This window comes from Medicago truncatula, chromosome 5 (assembly GCF_003473485.1).
Source record: "Medicago truncatula cultivar Jemalong A17 chromosome 5, MtrunA17r5.0-ANR, whole genome shotgun sequence".
Lineage (NCBI taxonomy): Eukaryota > Viridiplantae > Streptophyta > Magnoliopsida > Fabales > Fabaceae > Medicago > Medicago truncatula.
The window spans coordinates 5,437,252-5,455,740 of record NC_053046.1 but is presented as its reverse complement, the minus strand read 5'-3'; the positions used below and the strand labels follow the sequence as shown (position 1 = coordinate 5,455,740).

General features: G+C 38.7%; 1 protein-coding gene across 1 annotated transcript; it reads left to right on the top strand.

The window, feature by feature from the left end:
- The first annotated feature begins 5,202 nt into the window (after positions 1 to 5,202).
- LOC112421947 (uncharacterized) lies at positions 5,203 to 12,905 on the top strand. Its single transcript, XM_039834388.1, has 6 exons — positions 5,203 to 6,412; positions 6,749 to 8,592; positions 8,958 to 9,531; positions 9,640 to 11,790; positions 11,920 to 12,314; positions 12,882 to 12,905. Exons 1-6 carry the CDS (start codon positions 5,203 to 5,205, stop codon positions 12,903 to 12,905), a joined length of 6,198 nt encoding a protein of 2,065 aa, XP_039690322.1.
- Positions 12,906 to 18,489: the final 5,584 nt, after the last annotated feature.

The window sequence follows — 18,489 nt, the reverse complement described above, 5'->3', positions numbered from 1 at the left end:
TGTATAGCAAATCTCAGTTAGTGGTGACGATTATACTACATCCATCTCTAATACAAGTCCCCTTTGAAAAGTATTTTTGTCCCTAAATATTAAGTCCTTATACAATTTACTAAGTTCATTTATTCAATTTTTTAAAACATATATGTTATCAATACTACTCATTTATCTTAGAATATGAAAAATTGATGTTAGAAATTAATATACAAAAGGTACTTTAAGAAAATCTATAAAAAAAAAAATAGACCTATTAAATCTACTAATAACTTTTTTTAACATATACGTAAAAAAAAGTAAGAGGGACTTATAAAAGGATGAAGGGAGTATATTATTGCTAGTTTAGTTTTTATATGTCTCAAATACATTATTCAATTGAAAGATTATGAGTGCTTACCATTGTGTTTGAAGATTGGAGGTTAAAGAACTCCACCTCTATGCAACAATAGGTATATAATTCGTGCTGTCATACCCCAAATTTTGACCAAAGGTCCCACTGACACACATCTCCGAACTCGGACCAGACTCACATTTCAGTGAAAAATTCGGCAGGGAGGTATTTTAAAATACCTCATTTTGTTTCCGAGTCGGGCCCTCTTCTCTCAGTCTTTAATTATTTATTTCCATCTTTTAAATTTTCAGTTTAGAATTCTAATTTTAATTTTAGTCCAAGTTAGATTAAATTTCTTTTATTCCCATTTTAAATTTTTCTTTTTATTTAAAACCAAAAATGTAGATATTATCCTTTTATTATTAATTTTTCTTTTTAATTAAGTCCCAAAATTGTCCAAAGTCTCGAAAATGTCCAAAATGGTCCAAGTTCAACGCGTCCCCAAAAGCTGCAATCTATCACGCGTTCCAATCCAAACAGTCTGTATGCTCAATCTCAATCCAAATCCAGTTTGCCAAAAAACCCAGGAACACAAACGCGTCTCCATCTTTCATCCAAATCCGATTCCATCCCAATCACCTAATTTCTGCGGATTTTAAACAAACCCTAGCCTCAACCTCACTCTATAAATAGAGCCCTGCACAACACAAGAACAACACACGGGGATCACACAGTAGAACACGGAAAAACGCAGAAGCAAGAGCAACACACAGAGAAAGCCAGAGACGCGCAGCAGAATCACACAACACAGAAGAAGCAGATCGGAAAAGCAGAGAAAGACAACAACAGATCCAACCGCAAGGACACAACAACAACAGAACCGATCCATACAGAGTACGAATCAAGCCGGACCGGAAACAAAAAGTGGAAAGGTAGTCTTTTCTTTCGTTCTTTAGATCTAGGCTTGGGAACTTATTTTCTGGAAATTGTGGGTAAAGAATCGAATAGGGAAAGGTAAACCGGTTCTAAAAAGGTTTTTTTTTAAAAAAAGAGGAGCTTTTTAGCTCCGGCGCGGCGGCGCAGCCGCGATGGCTCGCCGGCCACCGCGCCGGAATCCCACCGGCCGCCCTCACCTTTCCTTCGGAGAAGGAAGAAAGAAATAGAGAGAGTTTGAGAGACTTAGGGAAGAAGAGAGAGAAAAGGAAAAGAAAAATGAGGAAATTAGGGTTTACACCCTTTATATACCTTTCAAATCCGGGTCGACCCGCCAGGCTTAACCCATGACCCGCTCCGTATCTATCTAGGCCCAAACCTGTTTTTTTTACTTTTTGCAACTCCCCCTGCTTACTTCTGCACCCCCCCCCCTACCTTATGATTGGACCAACTCTTTTTATTTTTCAAGTCTTGCATGCATGTTTATTTTAGACATAGTAAATTATTTAGAATTAGATTTATTTCTTTGTTCATTCATTTATTTTTTCCATACAAATAATTTAGAAAGTAAAGAAATAGGTCCCTATGTAATTTATTTATCTTTTTTTTGCAGACTTTAGAATGTATTTTAGGCTTAATGTAAATCATGCATGTGTGTGTGCGTGTGTGTATGCCTTTATCTTCTTCCTAGCTTAGGTCTTTGTGGTGGTCTAATACCCCATGACGGTACCTACGTTTTATTTTCATGCTCCGTTAGTTTTATTTCTTAGCAATTATTCAAAAATCACAAAAAAACATCAAATACCAAAAAATCACAAAAATATTTTCATAAACAAACCTTGATCCTAAATCAAGTGATCGTCTCTTTTTATTTTTATTTCTTAATCAAATATCAATCAATTTAATCATACTTTGAGTCATCTTCCTTTTAATAAAAAAACACAAACCAATTCTTATTTGCCACTTGGCTTTTCAATTTAAAACTTTTTTTCAAAAACTAATAAAAAAACACACAACCAATCAAACGTTGTTTTCTACCCCGAACTACGAGGTTTTGATCCCTCACGGGTACGTAGGCAGAGGACCATGTCCTTCCAAATCAATAAAAAATGTAGATAATTAGGTCTTTATTTTTCCACTTTAATTCCTTCTTTTCAAAAATAAGCAAGCAAGTTATAGCACATTAATTAAATAAAACCAAGAGGTTCCCGTAGAGTACTACGGACATAGAGGGTGCTAATACCTTCCCTTTATGTAACTAACCCCCGAACCCTAAATCTTTTCAAATAGGGGTAGTTTGAAATTTTTTCCCCTTTTCTTAATAAAATTAAATGTTCAGTCGTGAAATAATTAGTGAGTCAAAAGCTAATCAAATAGCCTTGATCTCCGAAAAATGACGCGACAGAAATGGCGACTTCACTGGGGACCCCCTAAGAGGGTTGAGCCTAACTTGGCCTTATTTAATTCTCTATGCTATAACTTGCTTAAAAAAACAAAAATAAAGATGGAAATAATTGTATATATCTTTTATCTTCTCTTTTCTCTCTTTCTTCCCTTCTTCTTAAAAATATGAGTGGTGAGATAAAGCCCTACACCCGGGCTTGAGAGAAACATAAGATAGGACGGTGGTATAACCAAAGTGCCTTTCCGAGAGTCAAGTCTCGTGTTTAGGTTCATGTGGTATAACCCCACTCAATGGAGGGATCTTGAAAGTAATTTGTGTTGGCATGAATAGTCGTGTTGGCATTATATTTTCAAGTGACCGTCGAAGTTGAGGACCTTTAGTTACCCTTAACCCATCTTAGCCTTTTAGGACGTAGTGCGGTGGCTAATCAAGAGTAGTCTTGAATTAGTTGATACGCGATACTACACTCAAATGAAACTTTCCTACGGATATTATCGGATCAAGAGTAGTCTTGTAACCTGATAACATTCGGAGGTAGTTGATGACTTTGGGAACTGGATAGAACCCGTGATACAGGTACAAATAAAACCATAGTCCTTACCAAATGGGGGTTATTACCCTTAAACTCCAACATGGTGAGCTTAACCTATGCATAATCATGCATACATGCATTCATTCATAATTTCATCTTTTTTTCATCAAAAAATATCGAAGGACTTATACTGTTTTTTAAATATCATAGGCATGGAAAGAAGAAATACTAGGAAGTTTACATTCAGGAAATTGGATCTAGAGAACTTAAAGAAGCTTGCATTTGAAGTAACTAGCTTGGAGAATTTTTGTGATCGTCATGGGAAGTTGCTTGGTGTCCTCTGGACAAATATCGATAAAGGGTGCTTGGAGACCTTGGTCCAGTTCTATGACCCTGCTTACCACTGTTTCACCTTTCCCGACTACCAACTTATGCCTACCCTCGAAGAATACTCCCACTTAATTGGCCTACCCGTACTTGATAAGGTACCTTTTACTGGCTTAGAACCCTTTCCCAAAGCTGCCACTATTGCAAACGCCCTCCACCTCAAAACCTCTCTCATAAAAGAAAAACTCACCCTAAAAGGGAATCTCCCAAGCTTACCTACTAAATTTCTTTACCAACAAGCCTCCGATTTCTCCAAAACAAACAATGTTGAGGCCTTTTACTCTATCCTAGCTTTACTCATCTATGGCCTAGTATTGTTCCCAAATATTGATAACTATGTTGACATCCATGACATTCAAATTTTCCTCACAAAGAACCCAGTCCCCACATTGTTAGCTGATATATATCATTCCATTTACGATCGAACCCAAGTAGGTCGTGGAGCTATCCTTGGTTGCGCACCTTTACTATACAAATGGTTTGCCTCCCACTTACCTCAGACTCATTCCTTTCAAGCCAACCCAGAAAATCTCTCCTGGCCCAAAAGAATCATGTCCCTTACCCCATCCGACATAACCTGGTACCGTGCCACTTGTAACTTCACGAACATCATTGTCAGTTGTGGAGAATACTCAAATGTACCCCTTCTCGGTACGCAAGGAGGAATCAGCTACAATCCTATCCTTGCCAAACGTCAGTTCGGATGTCCAATGGAAGCTAAGCCAGATAACATCTACTTACAGGGTGAATTCTACTTCAACCATGAAGATCCTTCAAACAAAAGAGGGAGATTTGTCCAAGCATGGTATGCCATTCGCACACTCAATAGAAGCCAATTGGCGAGGAGATCAGACTCTTTACAGGGGTCTTACACTCAATGGGTCATCAATAGAGCTTCCGATCTGGTCTTACCATATCATTTGCCGAGGTACCTATCTTCAACAACCCCAGCGCCGGCTTTACCCTTGGCCCCCGCAACTGTGGAGGAATGTCGAGAGAAGTTGGCCCGATCGGAATATATGGGTGCTACTTGGAAAAGGAAGTATGATGAAGCTATGCTCAAGATGGAAACTATGGGTGGTGAGATAGAGCAACGAGAGCATGAGGTTCACAAGTTGAGACGACAAATAGTAAAAAAGAATGTTCAGATCCGAGCTCAGAGTACAAGGTTATCACAATTTATCAGCGCAGGGGAGCGTTGGGAGTTCTTCAAGGATGCACATTCAGATTCTGATGAATAGTCTACTTCAAAGAACTCGAGAGTTCCCAGTTTTTCTTTTATTTTTGTTCTTAGCTTTAAGTTAGATATTTATCTTATTTTATTTTTGCAAAGTCTATCCCTTGGCTTCGTTGTTTAGAAAGGGAATTATTTTGTAGTATTCAATGGAACTCTCAACTATGATATTTACAAAAATACTTTCCATAAGTCCTTCGATAAAAAATACGTCTATATTTTCGCATAAACATCATGCATCATCCTGCATTTCATAGTCTCAAGTCAAAGTCTCACACAAGCTTCCTTTTCCAGAGAAAAAGGTCAACTCGTTTCAAAAAGTGGCCCCACGTGTCATCTACAAGTCAACCCGTACTCACTACACTCGAGCAAACGTAAAGAAGAAGATGGATTATCTTGAGCAGGAAAATCGGGTACTTCGTGAAGAAATGACAGCCATGCAGACTAAGATGGACGAGATGGCTGAATTAATAAAAACAATGGCGGAAGCTCAGACTCAAGCTCAAGTACAGATTCAAGCACCAGCGCAAGCATTGGCACAAGCACAAACTCAAGCTCAGGCCCTAACAGAGGCGCAGGCCCGATCACAAGCACCTCCACTTCCTCCTCCTGTCAAAACTCAGGCCGAGGCATCTTCTTCTTGGACACTATGTGCTGACACTCCAACGCAGTCCGCTCCGCAACGTTCCACGCCTTGGTTTCCGCCTTTCACTGCTGGGGAGATATTTCGTCCTATCGCTTGTGAAGCTCAGATGCCCACTCACCAGTACACAGCTCAAGTACCCCCACCTGCCATGAGGGTCACTCCAGCCACCATGACCTACTCAGCACCTGTGATACATACAATTCCGCAAACTGAAGAGCCTATCTTTCATTCAGGGAATGCAGAGGCTTACGAGGGAGTAAGCGACCTACGAGAAAAGTATGATGAACTACGCCGAGACGTGAAAGCTCTCCATGAAAAAGGGAAATTTGGGAAGACTGCGTACGACCTCTGTTTGGTACCAAGTGTGCAGGTACCTCACAAATTCAAGATTCCAGATTTCGAGAAATACAAAGGGAGTTCTTGTCCTGAGGAACATCTAAAAATGTATGTGAGAAGGATGCCTGCGTATGCCCAAGATGATCAGATTCTTATCTACTACTTCCAAGAAAGCTTGACTGGCCCTGCTTCAAAGTGGTACACAAACCTAGACAAAACAAGGGTTCAAACTTTCTGTGACCTTTGTGAAGCTTTTGTGGAACAGTACAGTTACAATGTAGACATGACTCCGGACCGAAGTGATCTCCAAGCCATGACTCAGGGAGATAAAGAGACGTTCAAGGAGTACGCCCAACGGTGGAGAGACACCGCTGCCCAAGTCAGCCCACGTATTGAGGAGAAAGAGATGACCAAGCTCTTCCTAAAAACTCTGAATCATTTTTATTACAAAAAGATGGTCGGGAGTACACCAAAGAGCTTCGCGGAGATGGTTGGTATGGGAGTACAGTTAGAAGAAGGAGTCCGAGAAGGACGCTTAGTAAAGAATGCAACTCCTGCCAGTGGGACCAAGAAGACCGGGAACCATTTCCCGAGGAAGAAAGAGCAAGAAGTCGGTATGGTGACTCATGGAAGGCCTCAACAAACTTATCCAGCCTATCAACACATTGCTGCCATCACACCCACCTCTCACCCTTTTCAACAAACAAATAACCATCCTCACTTACCGCAATATCCTCAAATACCACAATATCCTCAATTCCCACAAAATCCTTCACCACAAAATACACAACAACCATACCAACAACAACCATACCAACAACAACCATACCAACAATACCCATACTAACAATACCCTCAACAAAATTTCCAACAACAACCTTATCAACAACGCCCACAACAACCTCGACCACCAAGAATGCCGATTAACCCAATACCAGTCACCTATGCAGAATTACTTCCCGGCTTACTCAAGAAAAACCTTGTCCAAACTAGAACAGCTCCTCCTATCCCAGAAAAACTACCATCTTGGTATAGACTTGACCAAACTTGTGACTTCCATGAAGGGGGCCGTGGCCATAACATTGAAACTTGTTATGCCTTTAAAAGCACAGTGCAGAGGTTGATCAATGATGGAAAAATAACTTTCACAGACTCGGCGCCAAATATTCAAACAAACCCATTGCCGAATCATGGTGCCGCAACAGTCAACATGATCGAAGATTGTCAAAAGACTCGTCCCATTCTGAATGTTCAACATATCAAGACACCCTTGGTCCCGTTACATGCCAAGTTATGCAAAGTCGACCTTTTTGAGCATGATCATGATCTCGGTGAAATATGCCTTATGAACTCCGGAGGATGTCAGAAAGTAAGAAATGATATTCAAGGGCTTCTAGACCGAGGAGAGCTTGTGGTCGAAAGGAAGTGTGATGATGTGTGTGTAATAACTCCCGAAGGGCCTTTGGAGGTATTTTATGACAGTCGAAAGTCAACTATCACCCCTCTGGTGATCTGCTTACCGGGTCCACTGCCATATGCTTCTGAAAAAGCCATTCCATACAAATACAATGCCACCATGATTGAAGAGGGTCGTGAGGTTCCAATACCGCCTTTGTCTAGTGTGGATAATATTGTTGAAGACAGTAGAGTTCTGAGAAATGGGCGCGTTGTTCCCATAGTATTCCCAAAGAAGATTGGTGCTACAGTAAACAAGGAGGTTCGGACTAAAGACGCTGGTATCACCAAAGAAGTGGATCAACCCAATAGGGCTGGTACAAGTGCAGAGTTTGATGAGATTCTCAAGTTAATAAAGAAGAGCGAGTACAAGGTTGTTGACCAACTGATGCAGACTCCATCCAAAATATCCATAATGTCTTTATTACTAAATTCTGAGGCCCATAAAGATGCATTAATGAAGGTCTTAGAACAAGCTTTTGTGGATTATGATGTAACGGTGGGTCAGTTTGGCGGAATAGTAGGGAACATCACTGCATGCAACAACTTGAGTTTCAGTGATGAAGAGCTCCCAGCAGAAGGAAGGAACCATAATCGGGCGCTGCATATATCTGTGAACTGTAAAACCGATGCTTTGTCAAATGTGCTGGTGGATACTGGATCATCTTTGAATGTGTTGTCCAAAACAACTTATGCCCAACTCGCTTACCAAGACGCACCTTTGAGACGAAGTGGGGTAATGGTGAAAGCTTTTGATGGCTCGAAGAAGGATGTCCTTGGAGAGGTGGTTCTACCTATCACAGTTGGGCCACAAGTTTTCCAAGTTAATTTTCAAGTCATGGACATTCGAGCTTCGTATAGTTGCCTACTGGGTCGACCCTGGATTCACGAGGCAGGGGCTGTCACATCCACGCTGCATCAAAAGCTGAAGTTTGTGAAGAATGGGAAGCTAGTAACTGTAAACGGTGAAGAGGCTTTATTGGTGAGTCATTTGTCATCTTTCTCTTTCATTGGGGCAGACGATGTCGAAGGGACACCTTTTCAAGGATTTACTATAGAAGATAAGAATACCAAGAGGAATGAAGCCTCTATCTCGTCTTTAAGAGATGCTCAGAAGGGCATACAAGCAGGGGGGTCCACAAGCTGGGGAAAGCTGATAGAGCTTCCAGAAAACAAGCACCGAGAAGGTTTGGGTTTCTTCCCATCTACTAGTTTGTCCACAGCAAAGAAGGGCACTTTCCACAGTTCGGGCTTTATCCATGCAATCATTGAAGATGATCCTGAAAGTGTGCCACGAGGTCTTATAACGCCAGGAGTATCCAGCCACAATTGGGTTGCTGTAGATGTTCCTTTTATTGCTCACTTGTCCAAGTAATGCATTTGTCAAGTTTATGCTTTTCTTTTCAAAAAAAACATCCTTTCGCCCCGCCCCAAGCGAAAGTGAACTTATCTAGGGCTTTTTATTTCAAGAAATTATCATCAATAAAATAAAAATGTCGTTTTTTTCCCGATGTTTTGTCTCATTTTCTTTTATGCTTTTCTGAAAAGTGGTAATACAAAAAAAACCCAACATAAATTTTCAAAAATCTGCATGTATCTTTTTTTCTAAAAATCATCCATCACATGTGCAGATTAGAAATCAACGAACCCGTTGAACAACATAACCCTATGATCTCTCCCAACTTTGAGTTCCCTGTGTATGAGGCGGAGGAAGAAGAGAATGAAGAGATCCCTGACGAAATCTCTCGACTACTCGAACAAGAGAGGAAGACCATTCAGCCTTATGGGGACGAACTAGAAGTGATTAACTTGGGCACCAAAGAAGACAAGAAAGAAATCAAGGTTGGGGCATCGCTCGAAACAAGTGTTAAAAAGCAAGTGATAGAGCTCCTCAAAGAATATGTTGATGTGTTTGCCTGGTCCTACCAAGATATGCCGGGTCTAGACACTGATATTGTGGTACATCACCTACCTTTGAAACCTGAGTGTCCGCCAGTCAAACAAAAGTTGAGAAGAACACGTCCTGACATGGCTCTCAAAATCAAAGAAGAAGTACAGAAACAGATCGACGCTGGTTTCCTCATCACATCAAATTACCCCCAATGGTTAGCTAACATAGTGCCTGTTCCAAAGAAAGATGGTAAGGTCAGAATGTGTGTTGACTACCGTGATTTAAACAAAGCTAGCCCGAAAGACGACTTTCCTTTACCTCATATTGACGTGTTGGTTGACAGTACTGCAAAGTCTAAAGTCTTCTCATTCATGGATGGATTCTCCGGTTATAATCAAATCAAGATGGCACCCGAAGATAGAGAGAAAACATCATTTATTACACCTTGGGGCACTTTTTGTTACAAAGTAATGTCGTTCGGTTTAATCAATGCAGGAGCTACTTATCAGAGGGGTATGACTACTCTTTTCCACGATATGATACATGAAGAGATTGAGGTCTATGTGGATGATATGATAGTCAAGTCGATTACTGAAGAAGACCATGTCAAGTATCTACAGAAGATGTTCCAGCGCCTGAGGAAGTACAAACTTCGTCTAAATCCCAACAAATGCACTTTTGGTGTTAGATTCGGAAAGCTTCTAGGCTTCATCGTCAGCCAAAAAGGCATCGAAGTAGATCCTGACAAAGTTAAAGCCATCAGAGAGATGCCTGCTCCGAGAACAGAAAAAGAAGTAAGGGGTTTTCTTGGACGACTAAATTACATCTCCCGGTTCATTTCTCATATGACTGCAACTTGTGGGCCGATATTCAAACTACTCCGCAAAGAACAAGGTATTGCGTGGACCGAAGATTGCCAGAAGGCTTTTGACAGCATAAAGAAGTACTTGCTAGAACCACCGATTCTCATCCCTCCAGTTGAAGGAAGACCTTTGATCATGTACCTAACGGTGTTAGAAAATTCCATGGGTTGTGTGCTCGGACAACAAGATGAAACCGGAAGAAAAGAGCACGCCATTTATTATTTAAGCAAGAAGTTTACTGAATGTGAATCTCGCTACTCCATGCTCGAGAAGACATGTTGTGCTCTAGCCTGGGCTGCCAAGCGCCTCCGTCATTATATGATTAATCACACTACTTGGCTGGTATCTAAAATGGATCCAATCAAGTACATATTTGAGAAGCCCGCTTTGACAGGAAGGATTGCACGGTGGCAGATGCTACTATCTGAATATGATATCGAGTACCGTTCCCAGAAGGCAATTAAAGGCAGTATTCTTGCTGATCACTTGGCTCACCAACCGCTTGAAGACTATCAGCCTATCAAGTTTAACTTTCCTGATGAAGAGATTATGTATCTAAAGATGAAAGATTGCGACGAGCCACTATTCGGAGAAGGTCCTGATCCAGATTCGGTGTGGGGTTTGATATTTGATGGGGCTGTCAATGTATACGGCAACGGCATAGGGGCAGTACTCCTTACTCCTAAGGGTACTCACATCCCTTTCACAGCAAGACTCCGGTTTGACTGCACGAACAACATCGCTGAATATGAAGCCTGCATCATGGGTATTGAAGAAGCCATTGATCTAAGAATCAAGAACATCGAAATATATGGAGATTCAGCTCTTGTAATCAACCAGATCAAAGGAAAATGGGAAACTCTTCACGCAGGACTAATACCTTATCGAGACTATGCAAGACGTTTATTGACCTTCTTCAACAAAGTGGAATTACATCATATCCCTCGGGATGAGAATCAGATGGCTGATGCCTTGGCTACTTTGTCTTCAATGATCAAGGTGAATCATCACAATGACGTGCCACTAATCAGTGTCAAATTCCTTGATAGACCCGCTTATGTGTTTGCCGCTGAAGCAGTTTTCGACGATAAACCTTGGTTTCATGATATTAAGGTGTTTCTCCAAACTCGAGAGTATCCTCCTGGAGCATCCAACAAAGATAAAAAGACTCTCAGAAGATTATCTAGTAATTTCTTCCTGAATGGGGATATCTTGTACAAAAGAAACTTTGACACAGTCTTGCTCAGATGTGTAGACAAATATGAAGCTGATTTATTGATACATGAAATACACGAAGGATCCTTCGGAATTCATCCTAATGGGCACACAATGGCTAAAAAGATATTGCGAGCAGGCTACTACTGGATGACAATGGAATCAGATTGCTACAAGCATACCAGAAAGTGTCACAAGTGTCAGATATACGCCGACAAGATTCATGTGCCGCCAACTACACTCAATTTACTTTCCTCTCCGTGGCCTTTCTCTATGTGGGGCATTGACACGATCGGAAGGATTGAGCCCAAAGCTTCGAATGGACACCGTTTCATCCTAGTGGCTATTGACTACTTCACTAAGTGGGTTGAGGCCGCATCGTATGCTAATGTGACCAAGCAAGTGGTGGTCAAATTTATCAAGAATCATATCATTTGTCGTTATGGCATCCCCAACCGGATCATCACCGACAACGGAACGAATCTAAACAACAAGATGATGAAAGAATTGTGTAATGATTTCAAGATCGAGCACCATAACTCTTCACCTTACAGACCTCAAATGAATGGTGCTGTCGAAGCTGCAAATAAGAATATAAAGAGGATTGTCCAGAAGATGGTGGTGACTTATAAAGATTGGCATGAAATGCTCCCCTTTGCATTACATGGATATCGTACTTCTGTACGCACATCAACAGGGGCAACTCCTTTCTCCCTGGTATATGGCATGGAGGCAGTACTTCCTGTAGAAGTCGAAATTCCATCATTGAGAGTCCTAATGGAGGCTGACTTATCAGAAGCTGAATGGGTTCAGAATAGATACGACCAGTTGAATCTAATTGAAGAAAAGCGCATGACAGCCCTATGTCACGGACAATTATATCAAAAAAGGATGAAACAGGCCTTTGACAAGAAAGTTCGTCCCCGTGAGTTTAAAGAAGGTGATCTTGTGCTCAAAAAGATTTTCTCTTTCCAACCAGACTCCCGAGGCAAGTGGGCTCCTAATTATGAAGGTCCGTATGTTGTTAAAAAAGCCTTCTCAGGTGGTGCCATGACTCTACAAACCATGGACGGTGAAGAACTTCCACGACCTGTGAACACGGATGCAGTCAAGAAATACTTTGTCTAAAAATTTTAAAGAACAGCTCGGTAAGTCGAAAACCCGAAAAGGGCGGCTTAGGCAAAAATGAGCGTCTCGGTGGACTGAAAACCCGAAAGGGCGGTCCAGGCAAAAATTAGAGACAATAAACAGAGATCATCATCCTGATAGAGTGAAAACCCGAAAGGGCAGTCTATGCAAAAGTTAAGGATTAAAAGAAAAAGACAAAGTAACTGCATCCAGTCAGGCACAGATACACTTGGGGCATACCTGCTATCAAAAGTATTCGAGCCGCAAGATAACGGATTTCAAAGTTGTTAGAGAAGGATAGGGTTATGAAGTTCAACGTACCTTTCCCTTTTAAATTACCATTTCTTTTCAAACTTTGTAAAGAACTCCATGAAGTCATGCCATTGGCATAGTGTCATTCGATCAATAAACTTTGAGCCTTTACCTCTCTTTTGATTCCCATTTGTTTTGTTTCACGAATTTTTCCTCTTTTATTGATGATAATATTTTGAAACAGATTTCTAAAACATTATAAAAAGCATAAACAAATAGGTACAGCTTGGCACTCGGGAGTAAGAAAGGCATATATCAACTCAAGAGAGGTTAGATCCTGCTAAAAGCGTGGCTCGATACTAAGGAAAGTCTCTGAATAAACAAATACAAAAATAAGCATCCCGGGGGACTAAGAGCCCGAAAAGGTAGTCCAAGTAAGGGTTAAGGACTTCTTCCAAAAGAGGCATGACTGCCAAGGCATATCAATGGAGCGACACTCTGTGCCGGCTTGCAAATAGCGACTTCTTCTTCGAAATTTGTTCACAAAATTGTTGCGAAGAGTGTAGTACAAAAGTGCCAATCCATTTCCCACCTTACATACCATATTCTGCCTCATCGAGTTCCGTCTATCACCTACAAAAGACATGGTCGTCAAAATCACGTTCATACATACACGCATGCATTCATCACATCAACGCTTCCATGCACTCATACAACCACAAACTCATAACTATCATGCATTTACTGATAATCATGCATTTGTGCGTACACAACATGCGCACGACATTAATTCATACATAAACTCATCAATCGATTCGGCCATATCACTTCGGTTCAGTCTTAGTTTACCATTGCGTCGGGCCGCAGGTTTCTACGAGTAAAACATCTTCCATTTCAATTTCAAATTTCAAAGGTGTCATGCCCGGCGAAAAACCGTGCTAAGTCATGTCACTAATCAATGTCAATTTCAACTTTAGTTCCGAAGTGTCATCCCCGGCGGAAAGCCGTACTAGTCATGGCGCTAGTTAATCTTGATGTCAACTTCAACTTTAAGTATCATCCCCAGCATAGCTGTTCCAGAGATGTCACCAATCCAACTTTTCAAGTGACCAGTTCCAACGAACGAACAACTCATGTCAATCTTTTATCTTTATGCCCAGCGACCGATTCCAACAAACGAATAGCCTATGTCAGTTTTTTTCCTTTCGAGCAACCAGTTCCAACGAACGAACAACTCATGTCAATCTTTTATCTTTATGCCCAGCGACCAGTTCCAACCAACGAACAGCCTGCAACAAGTGGCCAATTTCAACCAACAAATAACTTGTATCCTTCTATTATTTCATTTTTAAAACCAAGTCCACAAATGGACATTGGAGTCTGAACCATTGCACTTTGTTTCGAGATATCGAGACGATGAGGAACAACCATTTTCCCCAGTGAAACCAGATTCCCCAGTAAAGTCGGATCCCTTTCTTCGAAGAATTTGGGTATCCCAGTGTCTTTTCATTCCAGTCGAGCCGTCATTGTCATCATGCATTCATAATTAAATCATGAGCATTCATAAACATCTTAGGTCAAAATTGGTGCACTTTTGTATTTAAGTCTCTTCGGCTCGTCGAGTCAAAGATTTTACCTTCGAATCTCTGAGCGAAGAAACTTAAATAGGGGCATCTGTCATACCCCAAATTTTGACCAAAGGTCCCACTGACACACATCTCCGAACTCGGACCAGACTCACATTTCAGTGAAAAATTCGGCAGGGAGGTATTTTAAAATACCTCATTTTGTTTCCGAGTCGGGCCCTCTTCTCTCAGTCTTTAATTATTTATTTCCATCTTTTAAATTTTCAGTTTAGAATTCTAATTTTAATTTTAGTCCAAGTTAGATTAAATTTCTTTTATTCCCATTTTAAATTTTTCTTTTTATTTAAAACCAAAAATGTAGATATTATCCTTTTATTATTAATTTTTCTTTTTAATTAAGTCCCAAAATTGTCCAAAGTCTCGAAAATGTCCAAAATGGTCCAAGTTCAACGCGTCCCCAAAAGCTGCAATCTATCACGCATTCCAATCCAAACAGTCTGTATGCTCAATCTCAATCCAAATCCATTTTGCCAAAAAACCCAGGAACACAAACGCGTCTCCATCTTTCATCCAAATCCGATTCCATCCCAATCACCTAATTTCTGCGGATTTTAAACAAACCCTAGCCTCAACCTCACTCTATAAATAGAGCCCTGCACAACACAAGAACAACACACGGGGATCACACAGCAGAACACGGAAAAACGCAGAAGCAAGAGCAACACACAGAGAAAGCCAGAGACGCGCAGCAGAATCACACAACACAGAAGAAGCAGATCGGAAAAGCAGAGAAAGACAACAACAGATCCAACCGCAAGGACACAACAACAACAGAACCGATCCATACAGAGTACGAATCAAGCCGGACCGGAAACAAAAAGTGGAAAGGTAGTCTTTTCTTTCGTTCTTTAGATCTAGGCTTGGGAACTTATTTTCTGGAAATTGTGGGTAAAGAATCGAATAGGGAAAGGTAAACCGGTTCTAAAAAGGTTTTTTTTAAAAAAAAGAGGAGCTTTTTAGCTCCGGCGCGGCGGCGCAGCCGCGATGGCTCGCCGGCCACCGCGCCGGAATCCCACCGGCCGCCCTCACCTTTCCGTCGGAGAAGGAAGAAAGAAATAGAGAGAGTTTGAGAGACTTAGGGAAGAAGAGAGAGAAAAGGAAAAGAAAAATGAGGAAATTAGGGTTTACACCCTTTATATACCTTTCAAATCCGGGTCGACCCGCCAGGCTTAACCCATGACCCGCTCCGTATCTATCTAGGCCCAAACCTGTTTTTTTTACTTTTTGCAACTCCCCCTGCTTACTTCTGCACCCCCCCTACCTTATGATTGGACCAACTCTTTTTATTTTTCAAGTCTTGCATGCATGTTTATTTTAGACATAGTAAATTATTTAGAATTAGATTTATTTCTTTGTTCATTCATTTATTTTTTCCATACAAATAATTTAGAAAGTAAAGAAATAGGTCCCTATGTAATTTATTTATCTTTTTTTTGCAGACTTTAGAATGTATTTTAGGCTTAATGTAAATCATGCATGTGTGTGTGCGTGTGTGTATGCCTTTATCTTCTTCCTAGCTTAGGTCTTTGTGGTGGTCTAATACCCCATGACGGTACCTACGTTTTATTTTCATGCTCCGTTAGTTTTATTTCTTAGCAATTATTCAAAAATCACAAAAAAACATCAAATACCAAAAAATCACAAAAATATTTTCATAAACAAACCTTGATCCTAAATCAAGTGATCGTCTCTTTTTATTTTTATTTCTTAATCAAATATCAATCAATTTAATCATACTTTGAGTCATCTTCCTTTTAATAAAAAAACACAAACCAATTCTTATTTGCCACTTGGCTTTTCAATTTAAAACTTTTTTTCAAAAACTAATAAAAAAACACACAACCAATCAAACGTTGTTTTCTACCCCGAACTACGAGGTTTTGATCCCTCACGGGTACGTAGGCAGAGGACCATGTCCTTCCAAATCAATAAAAAATGTAGATAATTAGGTCTTTATTTTTCCACTTTAATTCCTTCTTTTCAAAAATAAGCAAGCAAGTTATAGCACATTAATTAAATAAAACCAAGAGGTTCCCGTAGAGTACTACGGACATAGAGGGTGCTAATACCTTCCCTTTATGTAACTAACCCCCGAACCCTAAATCTTTTCAAATAGGGGTAGTTTGAACTTTTTTCCCCTTTTCTTAATAAAATTAAATGTTCAGTCGTGAAATAATTAGTGAGTCAAAAGCTAATCAAATAGCCTTGATCTCCGAAAAATGACGCGACACGTGCGTTGCACGATTTTGATTATAATACTTTTTTATTGTTGAGTTTGATTATAATACTTACTTGCAACTTTTTTATAAATGAGAAAATAAATATTGTGATAACTATATATTCATATAGTTAGAAGATTGATAATATTTTGAAATGCAATCAAATCAAATGATTGTCATGTTAATATTAATTTATATTCTATTTTAACATATTAATATTTTTTTTTTGAAGAAACATGTTAATATTATTATGTTCTTCTACTATATAAAATAGATTATAACAATATTTTTATAATGAATTATATATACACACAAACTTCAAAATTTAAAAATAACCAATCCTAATTTTATGTTTAAAAATAAAAATACATTAAAATTTAGCTATATCACCTGCTATATAAAATTTTTGCAATACAATTTTCATAATATTTGATTTTATTGATGTAAATAGTATAGTTACAGACATATGTATAGATGCTATTTTTCACATGTTACATGAGTAGTAAATATGCAATTAATTGGAGCATCCTCATTTGTCCTCTTCAAAAGTAGTTATATCTATAATGATGAAGCAATTAGAAAAAGATAAGAAAGTTATAAAAGTTGACTAAGAAATGTTATATTGTCTTTCATGTCAATGAGAAAAAAATAGAGATAAAAAGTTTGATCAATGCATATTGATTCTCACGTCAATCATAAAAATTAGAGATAAAATATTTGACCAATGTATATAATAGAGTAACTTTGAGTCTCTATCCTATCACATAAATTTATGAATAGCCAAGACGTATCACAAAAAAAAAAGAAATATAAGCAAAAATTATCATACAAACTTGAAAGCTACCATTCACAAGTTTCTTAGAGAATGTGATGATGACCCAAAACTAAAATGTATACTACAAACGTGTAACACATATGCACAAATTATGTATGTACACACACAATTCTAATGATTAAAATTTCACATGAATTAATGTGAATGAATTGGAGTAGTTAAGGAATAGGAAAAGAAAGGTAGTTAAAGTTTTTTTTTTTTTTTTATAGTTAAAAGTTGGTGTGATAATTTTTTTTATATGTTTTGTAATCTTTTTACTTTTTTTGGGTTGTACTTTATTAGTATATCAATCCAATTTGTATTAGTATTTTTTTTGATAATCTGAATACATATAGTTATACATGAATGCATAAGTTTTTTGTGGTATTAGTTGTATAATATAATTAGACATTAAATTGATAGTAAATAGTTGCAAGGTTTTAAGATAATGAGAGAACTCTTCGTAGAGTACCGTATATGCACAATCCAATAAGGTTAATTCAAGCCCACTTTACAATATAGAAAAGATAAATAGATAGATAGATTCCCTATAAAAAAATAGATAAATAGATTGAACGTTTAGAATTTTTTTCATCAATTTATATATTATTAGTATATGTGCAAATTTAATGAAAAGTTAAAATAAATAATATAAAACATGTATTCATATATAGTCTCTATTTTTTTTTTTAAAAAGATTTTGAAAAAGATATATCATCTCTCATGATGAGCACGTATTCATATATCATACTAATAATACAATGTAAGAGTATATTATTTTTTAACGTAACTATAAGTGCAGTTTAGTATATATTTAAGATAAATAATTAAAACAATTATGCATATACAACCTTCATAATGGCACCTATTCATTTTTCATTCAAATATATAAATAGATTAGTGGATGGTAAATAATAATTATGAATCTATATATATATATATATTAAGAGAGTGGAAATGTTTCAATAGCGAATGAGGAATTGAAGCTCATTTAGACATGTCAAATCATCACAACTCTTGCATAAGAATAGTTCAAGTTTAGAATTCAAAGGTTCTATGCAACATGATTGAGGTAAATCAGCTAGACACTCCAATTAAAGTTGTTGCCACTAGAGAATAGTATGTCTGTAACTTCTACATTAACATTTGCAACTTCAATTTTATTTTTAAACAAAAGACGGGGTGCAGAGGGGTAGTCTGCTGCGACG

What these genes read in the sequence shown, in the direction of transcription:
- LOC112421947 (XM_039834388.1), top strand. Translation starts at nt 5,203, where the DNA reads ATGGATTATCTTGAGCAGGAAAATCGGGTACTTCGTGAAGAAATGACA. An exon ending in GAAGAAAGAGCAAGAAGTCG is followed by an intron (nt 6,413 to 6,748) that starts GTATGGTGACTC and finishes TCACCTATGCAG; the next exon opens with AATTACTTCCCGGCTTACTC. An exon ending in GTGAAGAACTTCCACGACCT is followed by an intron (nt 12,315 to 12,881) that starts GTGAACACGGAT and finishes ATAAACAAATAG; the next exon opens with GTACAGCTTGGCACTCGGGA.